The sequence below is a fragment of the Pan paniscus genome, chromosome X, assembly GCF_029289425.2.
Source record: "Pan paniscus chromosome X, NHGRI_mPanPan1-v2.0_pri, whole genome shotgun sequence".
Lineage (NCBI taxonomy): Eukaryota > Metazoa > Chordata > Mammalia > Primates > Hominidae > Pan > Pan paniscus.
In genome coordinates this window covers 154,689,559-154,706,977 of record NC_073272.2, presented here as the reverse complement: position 1 = coordinate 154,706,977, position 17,419 = coordinate 154,689,559, and the positions used below count along the sequence as shown (strand labels likewise).

Genomic DNA, 17,419 nt, shown 5'->3' with positions numbered 1-17,419 from the left:
TGGAATGTTTTGAAAGTAGAGTCAACAGAACTCACTAGTGGTTTGGATATGGAGAGTGGAAGCAAAGATCACTCCAAAGTTTTTGTATTTACAGAATGGAAGGATGGCGATACCATTGGGAGGTATTGAGAGGCTGGGAGAGGAGAGGGTTAAGTGGCCATGAAATAAAAGCTGCATTTTGGCCATGTTAAGTTTGACAGACCTCTTAGATATGTAAGTGGAGATGTCAGTTAGATGGTTGGCTATATGGGTCTGAAGTTCATGGGAAAGATCCAGATTGGAAACATAATTTTGTAAACCATCATCAAATAGATGGTAGTTAAGGGAAATGAGACTGGATGAAGCCTCTTTTATTTTCATCTGTGGCCGCTTACTTTTATGCATCGTGATCTGCACCTCTGCACCAAGTCAGGCCTGGTGAATTAGGATCTCTGGAGGTGAGGTCCAGGAATGTGCATTTTTAACAGCTCTCTGGGTGATTCTGGTTATTCCTTTCTTCGCAGGCTTTTCTATGTGTGCTTCAGGTTTGATGATCACTTCTTCAGAGTCTGAGATGTTATTATGCCCATCTAGTTTATTTTTTTTGTTTCAGATATTGTATTTTTTACCTACACATGTTCCATTTTTTTCTTGTCTGTAACTTCCATTTCTCTCATTATGTTCGTATTTTCCTTTAAATCTCAAATGTTATAATAGCTGTTTCAAAGTTGTCTGCTTATTCTATCATCTCTGTTATTTCTAGGTTTCTTTCTATTGACTGATTTTTCCTTTGGTTATGAGTCATATTTTTATGCTTCTTTGCATATTTAGTAATTTCTTGGGTGTTTTCATTGTAAATATTATATTGTTGAGTGTCTGCTTTTGTCTTTCCTTAGAGTGTTGAATTTTTGTTTTGGCCAGCAATTCATTACCTTGCTGATGAACTTGATCATTCCAAGCCTTCTTTTTAAGCTTTCTTAGGGCAAGTCTAGAGCAGCCTGTACTCTAGGGCTAGTTTGGCCTTACTCCTGCTTCTAAGATGTGGCCTCTCTTTGAGTCTCTACTGAATGTTCCAGGTCTCTCCATTATGGCTGATCAGCACTCAAACATCTCCCAGCCCTGTGTGAGCTCTGGCAGTTGTTTAGATTGGGGGTCTTCAGTAGTTGTTTTAGGATGCACCTCATAGGGTTTCACTCTACACACATGAATGTTAGTATTCAACCAAAGTCTCATGGGGAAACACCTATGTAGATTTGTAGAGCTCTTTCTCTACATAACTGTGTTCTCTGTGGTCCTTTGTCCTGCAAATTCTAGCCACCTCAACCACCCAGAATTCCGATCTCTGCTTTCTCAACTCTGTGAGATAGCCATGGTTGAGAAAGTGCTTACAGGATGAAAGCCAGGGTGATCAGGGACTCACCTCTTTTGCTTTCCTTTTTATAGAGGCCATAGCTCTGCACTGACTGCCATCTAATGTCTATTTCATGTATTTATTTGGCCTAGTTTTCTAATTGGTTTTATGGGTAGGAGGCAAGTTCAGTGTCCAGTACACTAATGTGGCTGGAAGTGGAAGTCCTTCCAGGTGATTCAGATGCATAATAAAGATTGCAGAGTGTATTAGTTTCCCAGGGCTGCTGTAACAAAGTACCACAGACTGGTGGCTTAGACAAGAGAGGTGCATTATAGTCTCACAGTTCTGGAGGCTGGACATCTGAAATTAAGCTGTCAGCAGATTTGGTTCCTTCTCAAGGCTGTGAGGGAAGGATGTGTTCCAGGCTTCTCTCCTTGACTTGTAGATGGCCATCTTCTCTCTGTGTCTTTTCACGATGTCTTCCTTCTGTGCATCTCTGTGTTCCAATTTCCCCTTTTTATGAAGACACCAGTCATATTTGATTATGACCCCACTTTAACTTGCTAAAGACTATTTCCATATAAGTTTATATTCGGGGATACTGGGGGCTTAGGAGTTTAACATATGAATTTGGGTGACACCTGCCATTGCATAGGACCCACTTCAGCCTTGCAGGTACTCGCACCTTTGTTCACTCCATTAAGAAACAAACTTGGAGATGTTTGTTAACTATGTAATCAGCAAGTTGGATTGTTTTAAGATGAGAACAATGTGTAGCTTTTACTCTCAGAAGAATGGGATTAAACTGTTCTCTAACAATTTTATAAAAACTAACAAGCCTGTGACCTAAACACACCTTCCTGGAGGAGACTAGAAATGAGCACAAACACCTTTCCACAAGGTTACAGGATATTGCAGGGTTTTGTTGTTAGAGATGATACTGGTTGGTGGTAATGAGTCAGCTTGGTTGCTGTGGCAGGAAAGGCTGATGGGAAGTGGATCTTTTGATGGTCAGAGCTGGAAAAGCCCTCAGAGCTCATCATTGTATAGTATGGAGACATGGGCTCCAGAAGGGGAGAAGCAGTTTCCCCAAGGCAAGTGATGCCATGAGCCCTGGGGGCCAACAGTCACATTGTCATTTTATTTATTTTTATTTATTTATTTATTTATTTATTTATTTATTTATTTATTTAAGATGAAGTCTCACTCTGTTGCCCAGGCTGGAGTGCAGTGGCCCAATCTCGGCTAACTGCAACCTCCACATACTGGGTTCAAGCAATTCTGCCTCAGCCTCCTGAGTAGTTGGGATTACAGGTGCGTGCCATCACACCTGGCTAATTTTGTATTTTTAGTAGAGACGGGGTTTCACCATGTTGGTCAGCCTGGTCTCGAATTCCAGACTTCAAGTGATCCACCCGTCTCGGTCTCCCAAACTGCTGGGATAACAGGCGTGAGCCACCGCACCCAGCCCACATTGTCGTTTTATAAGTTACTTTTACATTGATAATGTTTTGCCATTGTTTCTCATTGGTTCACTACAATCATACCATAAGGGTGACAGGCCAGGGTTTACTATTTACATTTACAGATGACAGGACTGAGGTTTGCAGAAGTTGAGTTACTCAAGTACTGTGTGCTCAAAGTCACACAGAAAGTAGAATCAGAATTCAAATTCAGGTCTCCTGACGTTCAATTCAGTGCCTCCCCCTGCCCATTTTTGTACTCCATTTCTCTAAGTTACTGTTATGGATACTTGTTTGCATAGTGATTCCGCTTTCTATATCCTCTTGACCCAGGCTCATCTTCACAGTCTATCCTGAACTCTTGACCTCACCCTTTTCCATCTTGGCTTCCCAAGCTGCTCATGACCTACCCAGCAGAGAAGGCCTGAGGGGAGAAGGTGAAGTCCAGTGCAGCTACTTGAAGCCAGCAAGCCTGCAATTTTATGTTTCCATAAAATGCAAACATCTCAGTAAGAAGAGAGGGCAGCCCTCAGGTCCTAACATCCCCACACCTTCTATTCTGAAGTGCTCACCATCATCTTTTGTACTCTTTACTTCCTGACCCATCTCTGAACTTCTTAGGTTCAGACCCCTCTACTTATCTCTTATTTATACTCTGACTCCCTCTCCTCACATCTGGCAGTTGATGCTGGACATTGAGCATAAACCTCTGCTTTCCTTCCTCATCCTGTGAGCTTACGAACTCCGTGATAAACATAGCACCCTTTTTCTTTACATGCACAGTGTCTGGCACATAGTGGACACTCGGTAAATATTGATTGAATGAATCCACAAATATGCCCTGTACAGAGGAATTGTTTTAAGATTTTTTTTTTGTCATAAAAGAAAACACAAGGCCGGGCACGGTGGTTCACGCCTGTAATCCCAGCACTTTGGGAGGCTGAGGCAGGCAGGTCACCTGAGGTCAGGAGTTCGAGACCAGCCTGACCAACATGGCGAAACCCCATTTCTACTAAAGACACAAAAAATTAGCCGGGCATGGTGGCGCATGCCTGTAATCCCAGCTACTTGGGAGGCTGAGGCAGGAGAATCGCTTGAAACTGGGAGGTGGAGGTTGCAGTGAGCCAAGATCACGCCACTGCCCTCCAGCCTGGGCGACAAGAGCAAAAAACTCTGTCAAAAAAAAAGAAAGAAAAGAAAACACAAATATTGCAAACCACATAAAACAAATGTATTGACAAATAGAACTTTGCCACCCACAACAGAAGTCCCTCCATGTGTCCTTCTCGATCATAACCTCCTTCTTCTCCCCATAAATAACTACCATCCTGACATGTATAGAAATATCTTCTTTGCATTTTTAATGTTTTTATCACTCAAATGAGTATCTGCTAGGCACACTTAAACATTTTGATGTGTCTTTTAAGTATCATTTAATCCATAGATATCTCCTCTGTCCCTTTATTTTTCTTTTCTTTTTAAAAGTAAATTTTATTGTATATAATTTGGAGTTTACAACATGACCTTATAGGATACCAATGGATAGTAAATGGTTACTATAGTGAAGGAAATTAACATACAATCTCACATATTTACTTTGTGTGTGTCAATAGCAGCAAAAATCTACTTATTTCACAGAAATCCCTAAGGCAATACAATTGCATTAGCTGCCGGTTGGATCTTTAGCTGCAGTCCTCATGCTGTACATTGGATCTCTAGACTTGCTCCTCTTACATATTTGCTACTTTGTATCCTTTGACCTACTTCCTCCCATTTCCTCCCATCTTGTCCCTGGTAACCAGTTTTTTTTTTATATTTATAAATATACCACAGTACATTTGACCTTTTCCCCCCACATACAAAACAGATCATTCAGTATTTGTCTTTCTGTGTCTGGCCTGTTTCACTTAACATAATGTCCTCTAGATCCATCTATCTTTTTGCAAATGGCAGGATCTCCTTCCTTTTTAAGGATGAATAGTATTTCATAGTGTGATGCGATGCACATGCCACAATATCTTTATCCACTTATCTGTCAACAGACACCTAGGTTGTTTCCATATCTTGGCCATTGTAAATTAATGCTGCACTGATCATGGGAGTGCAGATATCTTTATGAGAGGGTGATTTCACTTCCTTTGGGTCTATACTCAGAAGAGGGTCTGCTGGGTCAGGGTCTGCTGGGTCATGTGGTAGGTCTAATTTCAACTTCCTTAGGAACCTCCATAGTGTTTTCCATAAGGGTTGTATGAATCTACATTCCCACCAACAGTATACTAGGGTTTCCTTTTCTCCACACCCTCACCAACACTTGTTATCGCTTGTCTTTTTGATAATTGCCATTCTGATGAATATGAAGTGATATCTCATTGTGGTTTTCATTTGCATTTCCTTGGTGATTAGTGATATCGAGCATCTTTTCATATACCTGTTGCTATACTTGAATGTGTCCTCCAAAGTTCATGTGTTGGAAACTTAATCCCTAATGCAACAGTGTTGGGAGGTGGGACCTTTAAGAGATGGTTAGGTCATGAAGTCAGCCCTCATGAATGGGTTTATGTCAGTGTCAAGGGAGTGGGTTTGTTATCAAGAGAGTGGGTTTGTTCTAAAAGTAAGTTCAGCTCTCTCTTGCTCTTGCGTGCACTCGCTTGCCCTTCTGCCTTCTGCTATGGGGTGACACAGCAAGCAGATCCTCACCAGATGCTGAGCAGATGCTGGTGCTATGCCTTTGGACTTCCCAGTCTCCAGAACCATGAGCAAAATAAACTAATATTGTTATAAATTATCCAATCTCAGATATTCTGTTATGGCAAAAGAAAATGGACTAAGATACCTGCTAGACATTTTTATGTCTTCATTGGAGAAATGTCTGTTCAGATCCTTCACCCATTTTTTGTTTCTTTTTCCGCAATTGACTTGTAAGAGTTCTTTGTAAATTTTGAATATTAACCCCTTAATGTAGTTTGCAAACATTTTTTCCCAGTATATAGGTTGCCTTTTCATTTTATTGATTGCTTCCTTTCCTGTGCTTTTCTTTTTCTTATAACCTATCCATTGAAGAACCTGGGCTTTTGACCTGTAGAGTTTTCCACAGGCTGGCTTCTGCTGATTGCACCCTCATATCAGGCTATCAAAGGCACAAAATGTCTGATTGTTTCTTTTCCCAAGTTAGCAGCTGTTGATGCTTAATGGCTATACCTGTTAATTCACTGGGGCTAGCAAATGGGGATATTCTAATTCTGTCATTTGTTTTTCCATTACTGATCAGAATACATTCATAAAGAGACATTCCCTTCATCTACCCAAGTGGGACAGTTCACGTAGAGGAAAGGTTGGATAATGCTTGATTCTTCCCTTTTACTTAAGTAGTTTTCAAGGAAATGAAGTAGTTCCCTTACATCCTCTGAAGATGACAAATTCTTTTTCTTTTTTTTTTTTTTTTTTTGAGACGGAGTCTCCCTGTCGCCCAGGCTGGAGTGCAGTGGCGCGATCTCGGCTCACTGCAGGCTCCGCCCCCCGGGGTTCACGCCATTCTCCTGCCTCAGCCTCCCGAGTAGCTGGGACTACAGGCGCCCGCTACCTCGCCCGGCTAATTTTTTGTATTTTTATTAGAGACGGGGTTTCACTGTGTTAGCCAGGATGGTCTCGATCTCCTGACGACAAATTCTTTTTCTAATATCACAATGAACTCATGGATTTAAGTGTATTTGATGGATTTCAAGCTACTATAATTATTACACAATCATGCATCATTCAATGACGGGCATATGTTCTGAGAAATGTGTCATTAGGTGATTTAGTCACTTTGCAAACATCACAGGGTGTACTTACACAAACCTAGCTTACTACACACCTAGGCTATATGTTATAGCCTGTTGCTTCTGGGCTACAAACCTGTACAGTATGGTACTATATTGAATACTGTAGGCAATTGTAACACAATGGTAGGTATTTGTGTATCTAAACATAGAAAAGGTACAATAAAAATATGGTATTAAATCTTTTGGGATTCAGATGTCTCGGAGGATTGAAAAAAAATCTTATAGGACCACCATTGTATATTTGGTTCATTGTTACTATTATGTCATGCAGCATATGACTATTTATGAAAGCAAAAATTCTTTCATATATGGCCAGTGGTAGCCTCTTCAGGTTAGCCCCTAAGTCCTTTTGACATGGCCCTCGTCATTCCTTGTGGCATTGTTTCACTGTAAAAAGCTTCACTTTAGTGCTGGCAGACTGACTGCTTTCAGGGGCTTTGTCACATGTCTTCCATTTTCCAGAAGCCTGTAAGCCTGGCGGAACAGAACTATATGTGGCCTCTGGTTTTACCTACTTAGCAAAGAGCTCCAAGAACACCTCATTTCTGTTTTTGCATAATCACAACTCTTATGTAGAGATTTAAAAACCTAAGGGATGACACACTGGCGATTTTGCATGATTCAGCATCAAGACTATGCTACGTCCTATTTAAGTTACTGTGTGACTGTTCTTTTTCCTTTCCACCCTCATGCCTGCCTTCCAGCCCTGCTGAACTACTTACGCAAAGTTTTGAGCCTTTCCACCTTAATGCCTTTGTGCACGCTGCTTCCTCCTGCCCCACTTTAGCCTTAGCTTAGTCACCACTTCTTCCTGGAAGCCTCCCCAGACAACTGATCTGAGAGAGATGTGTCTTTTGTTTGTTCCCATAGCATCTTGGTTTTGCCTTATCGTAGCACTTATCTCACTGATTGCAATCGTCTGTTTATCCATCTGCTCACTCCCTTGTTGCCCATGAGACTGTGAGTGGCAGGGCATGTGGCTTGCTCACTTCATCTTCCCCAGTATCTGCACAGTGTCCAGCATATTAGTGGGCTATCAACAGGTAATTGTTGAATGAATGGATAAAGCCCAAACTTCTTCATGTCACTCTTCCCATTGCACTCCCACCACTCCTGGTTCATTCTTCTGCTAGACCGCTCACTACGCTGAGTTGAAATCTACCCATATCATAATTCTACCCTTCTCCCTATCCCAGCTAGAGAGTGAGGTCTTTTAGGGACCAGCTCTAATCCCCTTTTCTAGCTTCATTGTCTAGCAGGATGCACAGTGCAGAGTAGGCACTCAAATAAACTCTTGGTGTTACTTCTCTTCCAATATTGTTATTAAAAGATAAGAAATCTATTGTCTCCATAACACTAAGAGCGGTTAATGTGAAACTTGTTTCTGTGCTTAGTTTGACTTCCTCTTTTAGAATCATTTTTGGGAAGTGCAACAAAGTTCCTCTTTACATTTCCCCCACCAAAGTGGCTTTTGGAAAGTTTGGAGCACCCCATGCTCCCTCCCCATGAAAGCTTTCCTCAGCAGGCACAAATGGCATTCTCTCATCCCCTGAGCCCCTTCCCTGGACTAGGCCTTATGTTCCTGTTTGCCTCAGTTGATGCCAGAAGCCCAGGTTTCCCACTTTCAAACCCCACAGCAAGACTTGAGCTCCTTCTCTTATGTTTAGTGGCTCTACTCCCATCCAGTGCCACGTTTTTGCAACAGGAATTTATTGAATCAATTTTTCTCTCCCTCTTGGGTCACCCCCACGAGCATACAAACATGCTGTTATTTTTCCTGTCTTAAAAACATGGACTTAATCACACCACGTTGTTTGTCTCCTGAGATTGTCTCCTTGTTTGACTCATGGCCAGACCTCTTCTCAAAGCTTTATACTGTCTGTAAAGGCAGGAGCAAACCAGGGTTCACCTGCCCCAACCTGACATGGAGTGACTGCCTTCCTTCTGCTTGCTGCCCCTTGCCTCAGTCCTGGAAGGGCTTTTTATTCTAAGGCATAATTGGAGGTCAGTGCTTCTTTGGATTCTCTGCCATCTCAGATTCATGTTCTCTGAGCAGGGAGGGAGCTGAGAATACTCCAAATAGTGTCTTTTCCTTTTTCCCTGGCCTCTTGGTCAAAGCTGGTGGGCTTAAAAAGTATCACACATAAATGAAGCTAGAGATACAAAAGACTTCCTCTCCCAGGGGTCGCTGTACCTCCTGGCAGAACCCCACACTTCCTGCTGTCACACATGCTACCGCATGGGAGAGAAAAACCACAGAGCTATAAATCTCCCTGCGGTCAGCCGTCATCCTTCTCTGTGCTCAATTCCCAACTGGGGCTAATGCCGTAGTTCCCTACCGCAGAAAGTAAGGATACGCTATCCATGCAGGCTGGCCTATCTGGCCCTTCGATGAACAAAGGGCACCTAAATGTAAGACAAGGAACTCAAACATTTCCTTCCCCCTGGCTCCATGAGAGGGCAGGGAGGTTTACAGATCCAGGGGGCTCCCTAGGGCTTTGGTCAATTGTAAATACCTCTTTCCCCAGGCCAGAGACCTGCACCCTTTCTTTGTACTGAGCCAAGATGGTACTGTCTACATCAAAAATTCTAAGTCAATGGTGAGTGGGAAGCCAAGGAGCCCTAGGTCATTCTCAGTTGTTCTCAGGGCACAAAAAGAGACCTGTCATATCTTGGCACTGGTTTCTGTGGAATATCATTCTCTTTTCTTTTCTGAGCATGGACTGAGCTTTACCTGTTCATCTGACTTCCAGGCTTGGCTCTTTCCAAGATTCCTATTCCATTAAGGAAAATTCCTTTTTGTTTTTACAGTGTTTCAAAACAGGGGCACTGATAGCTTTAGGCCAATCCTGCCATGCCCCACCCCCCACTCCATCTCCAGCCTTTATAACAAGCAAAACCCACATATTTTCAGATGCTCCCAAGAGGAATTATACCATCCCTGGTTGAAAAACACTGTGACTTAGGGGGTGAATGCTTAAGAGTCTCCCATCTTTAAAAAATCCCTTGACCCCAGAGCTTTCCCCCTTTACAGTCAGATGTTTCTGGAGAGCTGGCTACACTTCCTCTCTCTCTTTATTTTTTAACTTCACATCCATTACCGATCCTTCCATCCCAACCTGAGTTCAAATTCATTCCTACAGTTGTTTAGCTATGTGACCTTGAGCACATTACTTAATCTCTCTGAACCTCAATTTTATCAGACATAAGATGGAGATAGTAATAGTTACCCCTCCCATAGTATAGTTTTAGGGATTAAATGGGTTACAGTAAAGCGCTTAGACAAGGGTCTCTTACATAGGAAGTGTAACTAGCCAAGCTAGTTAATTCTCTGAGAATTCTATTAGTGTTTTAATCATCATTGGGGGTTTTATGGAAGACAATTTGTCACCTTCAGACACTGGCAATCCTCTCTCCTCCTCTCCAATGTGTATGATTTTCCTTCTTGGCCAGTTGTGTAGAACTTAAATAACAATGTTGGAAGATACTGGGGCAGTGGTGAGCATTTGTGATTTTCATCTGATTTTAATGTATGATATTGGCTCTTGAACTGAGATAGATAATAGTAAGAAAGCTTCCTTCTAGTTCTTTATTGCTAAGATTCTTTTAAAGCTTCAGCGTATGTTAAATTTGTACTACATTCCTTTGCTGCATCAATTTCAATGATTGTATAATTCTGGCCCTTCAAACTGTGGGTGTGAATCCCATTACTAGACTCTCCAATCCTGACCCGTCCTTAAAATCATCCAATAAAGCGGACTTGAAGATGGGCACTAGTCCTGTAATACAAAGCGTTTCATCATTAGAATGGCTGATTTGTTTCCTTCCTGCTGTCCTTGTCATGACATGGGTTCTTGGCATAGCCTGAGAAACAAGAGAAATTGGTCCAGTAACTCCTTATTGAATTGCCTTTCTGCAGGCCTGGCGCAAGCGCTGGTTTGTCCTCCGGCGAGGCCGCATGAGCGGCAACCCCGATGTCTTGGAGTACTACAGGAACAAGCACTCCAGCAAGCCCATCCGGGTGATAGACCTCAGCGAGTGTGCAGTGTGGAAGCATGTGGGCCCCAGCTTTGTTCGGAAGGAATTTCAGAATAATTTCGTGTTCATTGTCAAGACTACTTCCCGTACATTCTACCTGGTGGCCAAAACTGAGCAAGAAATGCAGGTGTGGGTGCACAGCATCAGTCAGGTCTGCAACCTTGGCCACCTGGAGGATGGTGCAGGTAAGAGCGGAGTTGGGGCTCCCATGTGCTAAGGGGTATCCCAGGACTGGAGGGTTACTGCAGAAAAACAGTTCAAGATGCCAAGCCTGCCTCCTTGAGGGTGTTTTGGCAGGCTAATTTATATCAGAACTGTTCCTACCAAATACAATACTGGAAATTGCCCTCTTTTACCCAGTCCAAATGTGGGAAGGCAGAGTCCATGCGCACACTGAGCATTGCAGGTTACTTTAATGGCTTTAAAACCCCTTCATGTCTTTGCTCTCATTCAGCCACAGTGAAAGTCAAATGTGGATGAGGATGTCTTCCCATGATGCTGACACTCATGACCTTCTAGAAATATCAAATATTGCCATACTTCAAAATATTGTGGAACTCCAGCATTTCTGGTGCCTATTGGGTTGTTCATCACTAAATGGTAGAAAGAGAGAACTTGGCTACTTATCGTAGGCAAGAAAGATTTCCTGATACCTCCAAATGTCTCAAGTTCTCTGCAGAGGAAATTAGTTGTAAGTTTGCTCTGGGCCATTTCTGGGCAGTGGGAGCAATTGACCCATGAAGAGTACCCCAGAGTCTCTCTCTCTCTCTCTGCCACATGCACACATGCACACACACACACACACACACACACACACACAACTCATCCTATGTAATTTTCCAGGTATATTGTAACCTAGGGTTACAATTCACTTCCCTTCATGGATTTTGTTGTTGAGCCCCTGACATTATTGCAACATGTCCTATTCCTCAAAATATGAGATTTTGAATCTGGTTTCTTTTAGCCTCTCAGTCTAGTAGACAAAACTTTGCCCCTAAATCCTGTAATCTATAGTTGCTTCAACATTTTAAGAGTTACTGCATGGTTTCCACCATCTGCCACTGAAATATCCACACTCTAACGCTAGGTGGCAATGGAGAGTCAGAGTTGAATCTCCCTCCAGGACAGGCACAAGAGTGTGCTTCCTGAGAACACATTCCTTTTCGTTTCATGAACCAAGGAAGCATATTAAGTGAGGCTATTCAATAATATTGCTGAGCATTGGGAGCACTCAAATAAAAGGAAATGAAGTGATGGCAAGTTCTTTATCCTTGGTACAATGGACAAAACTTAATTGGAAAAGCAGCATTAAGTAGGTTCTGGCTAGAGTCTGACATTATGCAAATCAAGCAGAACCTCCCTGACCAACTAACTTCTCCAGCCTTGCTGCTGGCTCTTTACCACCCTGTTGTGCACCTTCAGCCCTAACTAGGTATATCGTCGTATACTGTGTTATATATCTCCTCTGTTTCTTTCCTTATCCAGGAGTTATCCTAAAACATACATATATAATATGTTTCCCAATAACCCAAGAGCACCAGGAATGAGTAAGGCACCAGGTCGAAACTGGAGAGCCTGCCCCGGCATGAAGTTGGAGGAAGCCAGAAAACTCACCTATGACCCTTTCCATTCTCTGTAGCCCCCCGCCTCAGTTTTTAGAACCACATAAGAGCAGGGTCCTCTTCATCTGAGAATTACACCCAAAGGGCTTTCTTGTGACTTTTCACAGAGTGTTTGGTTCTGTCTCCAGCAACCATATAGTAGTCAACACATTGTGTGTGTACCCTGGCCAGGAGCTCTGTTGAAATGCTTTTGTATATTAACTTGTCTCATCCCCACAGCAGTTCTATGGCCTATGTGTGATTATTATCTCCACTTTATAGAAAAGGAAACTTGGAGAAGGCAGGCCATGTAGTAATGGCTATGTAGTAGAGCCTGGACTTGAACCTAGGCAGTTCTGGGTCATCCTGACTCAGGAATCCTGGACTATTAACTTGGTTCAAAAGGGAAATAAAAGCAGGCTTTTCATTGGCTGTTTCTGATCTGGAGTTCTCATTGATTCCTGATTCAAATTCATCTTAAGGACCATGTTCTCAGGTGATGGGGAGAATGTTATGCTCCTTGAGAAAAAGAAATGGACTTTTCCAGCCACCACAGCACTGTGTTTCTTTCCTTCCCTTTACTTATAACAGTGATGAACAGGATTCTTTATTTATGTGTTATTTGTCTGTCTTCTCTGCTAGAATCTAAACTTCAATAAGGGCAGGATCTTTGTCTTGGCTGTATTGAGGGTTAGTGGCATTCTGGGCACATGGTAGATGTAATAGGTATTCTATATAGACATATACCTATATAATAAACATGTATAGGTATACATACATATATGCACAAGTACATATATAACTATATGCATGTACTTGTTATGCATATATATATATATGTTTGTTTGTTGAGTGAAAAAACAATGAGGCAAGGCTGCTGCTGAGGGCCATAAAGAAGCTGTGCGTAGATTAACTGCAGATTTTTAGGCCAAGAATGCTGGGTTTTTTACTCTTAATTGATTCAACACTTTGCTCTTGAAACATTGGCCTTCTTTCCCAGACATTGTTTATAGCTTGGGGAAATGGTCTTCTCCATCAGTACAAACACCAGCTGTGATTTGCATCTTCTGTTTGGCTTCTTTGATGCTGTTGGAGAAATTTTGAGTGCGTGTTACAGCCATTCTTAAACATTAACCTGGGAAATGATTTCTCCAGCAGATTCCGTGGAGAGCCTCTCTTACACGCCCTCCTCCCTGCAGCCATCCTCTGCCAGCTCCCTTCTTACCGCCCATGCTGCCAGCTCCTCTTTGCCAAGAGATGACCCAAACACTAATGCCGTAGCCACTGAGGAAACCAGAAGTGAGTCAGAGCTTCTCTTCCTTCCAGATTATCTGGTTTTGTCCAACTGCGAGACTGGAAGACTGCACCATACCAGGTATGCTTATGCCCAGGACTCTGTCTGAGCTGGGCCTGCTAGCATGCTCTCTAGAGTCACACTGCCTCCTCTTGCAGTCCGTAGCTGAGATGTGTTCAGTGTGCTTCACCAAATTAGTCCATTTAGTGGTAGCATTTTCTAGTGGGTGTGTCTGCTGTCACCTCTCTTCCTGCCAATGTCAAGGCAGGAACAGATTGCTGTGAACCACTGTGAAAGATGAAGCATGTAGTATACTAAACAGAATGAGTCATGCTTTTCAGCATTGTGGTTTTCACTTCTAGCCTTGCATTTTCATGTGTATCTGATGCTTAGAGGATGAAAAAATCAACAAAACATTTTTCTTTTGCCACACCAAGGGGTTGGTGTAACTGAGCGTTGTAGAGGGAATGTGGCTATGCAAGTAGCAAGCAAGGTGGTACTGGGGAGTTGGGAATGAGGCCAGCGTTGGTTTTGTGGTGGGTGGATGGCTGCATTTTAGTCCAACTTACATGCTTTTCTTCCCCAGTCTACCCACCAGATGTGATAGCTGGTCAAACTCAGACCGTTCATTGGAACAGGCTTCATTTGATGATGTTTTTGTTGACTGCCTGCAGCCGCTCCCCTCCAGTCATTTGGTCCACCCCTCATGCCATGGCAGTGGAGCTCAGGAGGTGCCATCCTCGAGGCCTCAGGCTGCCCTGATCTGGAGTAGAGAAATCAATGGGCCACCCAGGGACCACTTGTCTTCTTCACCATTGCTGGAAAGTTCCTTAAGTTCCACCATTCAGGTAGATAAAAATCAAGGTTCCTTACCCTGTGGAGCAAAAGAACTAGACATTATGTCCAACACTCCACCTCCCCGCCCCCCTAAGCCAAGCCATCTGTCTGAACGGCGCCAAGAGGAGTGGAGTACACACAGTGGTAGCAAGAAGCCAGAATGCACTCTGGTTCCAAGAAGAATCTCCCTCTCTGGTTTAGACAACATGAGAACCTGGAAAGGTAAGTGTTGGGTCCTAAGATTCAGGCGCCAAGAAAACCCTGGCTCCTCTTCACTCTTTGTGCCCATGTGAGGTCGTGCCAATGGACCAAAACGATGGGGCTGGGTTAGAATTACCTTGATGTGTGCAGCTTGGTAAAAAGCCACATCAGTAGTGTGTACTTGTGTACATATGTGCTTGTCCCTTGCTCTGGCTGGCCTGATCTTCTAATGGGGCTGGATCCTTGGTGGAAGCATATACCCTGAAAGCAGCACTCTTCTGTTCCTGGATCCCCCCAACCCCTCCTTTGAGCCTGACCACCAGGAGAGACATTTAGGTCCCCATAGATGCTGCAATAGGTTGGAACCCTGGTCCCTTGTGATGGGCTTGCCCATGCAAGTCCTTGCCCATGTGGTAAGCTTCCCACCTGAGTCTGAGCTCCTAGTGTTTTTTGGAGTCACTCAGGGACCCAGTTGGTACAAAAGTTGATGTCTTTTGTCTTAACTCAGTCCCATTCCCTTCTTTGCCTCTCTCTCACATACATAGAGAGTCCTGAGACCACAGACCATCGCCGCCTTCTATTTTTTAGCAATCCCATCAACCTCATTCATCATCCCACTAGACTTGTTCTTTCCAAATTCTAAGTGGCTGTACAAAGGGCCCTCCCACAGCCCTCTTTTGCCCTTTTCTATAAGGCCATTTATCCTCACGAGGTTATCTTGCAATTCTGCTTGCAGTTCCATCTTCCTCCACCTGTTTCTTTCCACCTGGGCCTCTCGGGCCTTCAGAAGCTGTTTGGTGAAAGCCAATTCAAGCCCATTCATTGTGGTTTTTCAGTAACCTCTTCTTTACTGCTTTGCTGGGCCACCTCATCTTTCTGCCATGAGCCAACCAACCTTAGCATTTTGCTCTTCTTTCTTACATCAGTCTGTATCTCTCAGATACACAGACAGACACAAAAACTAGTTGTCTATCTCTGTGTCTTTCTCCTTTTTTCTTTCTTCTCTCTCTTTCTTTCTCTCTCCATTGAAATATAATCACCCACACATCACTACTTATTTAGGCCATGTTTTCAAGGAATTATGGAAAGTGGAAGGAGTGCAAATTTATTTTCAAATTGTACGAATCTCTCATTCTGACTGAGAATTAAGTCACTAGTAAAAACCTTCCCTAATGTCCCTAATGATGTTACCATTATGTATGTTGCTTCCTTTTGACAGTCCTTATGAAATAGATGTATACTGATTACACAAATGATCTGGATATGCTAACGTGTGAACAGTTGACAAAAAGGGAAAAATGAAAGTGGTTAAGCAGATTTTAGGAAGTGAAATGAATAAAACCAGTAGAATAATAACATATGAAAATGAATTAAAAGTCTTAAATTGAAGAACAAAAACTTGAAATAATTTGAAATTTCAACACAAACATAAAACAATTAGGTTGTGTTCTTTTACATGAAGGCAAACAAAGATTAAAACTAAGTAAAATAGAGGTTTTGACCATGAAACAAAGACCAAACAACAGTGGTGCCTAGAAGCAAAATGGCTCTGATAAAGCTGAGGGAATGCATAAAGTTTATTGTTCTGCCTTTCCCACTGAGATTTGCCTGGAATCTGTGTTGGTACTTGGTGGCAGAGTGAGGCCAAGGTTCGTTTTTGTCCATCTGGATCTCCATCCGATGACCCTGCAAGGCCGTCCTGTCCCCATGGCTCTCCAGCGCCCCCTCTGCCATAGATGAAGTGCCCATGTATGTGAGGGTCTGAGTTTCCTTTCTGCTTTCTATCCCTTGGAGCCTACTTGTCCAGCTTGCACCAGTACCACACTCTCTTAATTACTGTACCATTCTATCTTAATATCCAGTAGGACAAGTCCTCCTGCCTTTGAGAATATAATGGCTATTCTAGGGTCAATTTTACAGTCAGCTGGTCAGGTTCTAGACACACATATATAAATATATTGGGGATTTGAGGAGGATTGCATCCGATCTGTAGATCGGTTTGTGAAGATTTGACATCTTTACAATGTTGAATTTTCCAATCCATGAATAGGAAATATGCTTCCATTTCTATAGGTCTTATTTTTGTATTTTAAAATATTTAATTGACAAATAAAGATTGCACATATTCAAGGTGTGAATGCATATGCATCAGAACATGATGATTTGATATGCATATGCATTATGTACTGATTATTACAATCAAACTAATTAACACATCCATGGCCACCCATGCTGTACATTGGATCCCCCAGACTTGTTCACTTATCACTGAAAGTTTGTACCTTTTGACCAACATATTCTATTTACCTGCATTCCCCAGTCCCTGACAACCACCATTTTACTATTGCCATGAGTTTGACTTTTTTAGATTCCACATATAAGTGAAATCGTGCAGTATTTTTTTTTCTGTGCCCAGCTCATTTCACTGAACATAATCTCATCCTGGTTTACCCATGTTGTCACAAATGACAGGATACCATTCCTTTTTAAGGCTGAGTAATATTCCATTCTGAATATATACCACATTTTTTATATCCATTATATCCTTTATCCATTCATCCAGTGATGGACACAAATTGACTACATGTTGTATTAGTCCATTCTCAGTATGAGAATGGACTAAAGAACTATTTGAGGCTGGGTGCGGTGGCTCAGACTGTAATCCCAGCACTTTGGGAGGCGGGGGCAGGCAGATCACAAGGTTAGAGGTTCAAGACCAGCCTGGCCAATATGGTGGAACCCTGTCTCTACTAAAAATACAAAAATTACCCAGTGTGGTGGCAGGTGCCTGTGGTCCCAGCTACTCGGGAGGCTGAGGCAGGAGAATCGCTTGA

General features: G+C 42.7%; 1 protein-coding gene across 2 annotated transcripts in view; it reads left to right on the top strand.

Annotated features, from left to right (window-relative positions):
* GAB3 (GRB2 associated binding protein 3) overlaps positions 1-17,419 on the top strand; it is an 82,169-nt gene that overhangs the window by 24,210 nt on the left and 40,540 nt on the right. Inside the window, exons 2-4 of one of the 2 annotated variants that reach the window (XM_034949914.2) lie at positions 10,534-10,837; positions 13,412-13,628; positions 14,134-14,606. In XM_034949914.2, the coding sequence (XP_034805805.1) occupies positions 10,534-10,837; positions 13,412-13,628; positions 14,134-14,606 (994 nt within the window). Of the gene's footprint in view, positions 1-10,533; positions 10,838-13,408; positions 13,629-14,133; positions 14,607-17,419 lie in introns of both variants that reach the window. The other variant, XM_034949912.2, reaches the window with a different exon arrangement.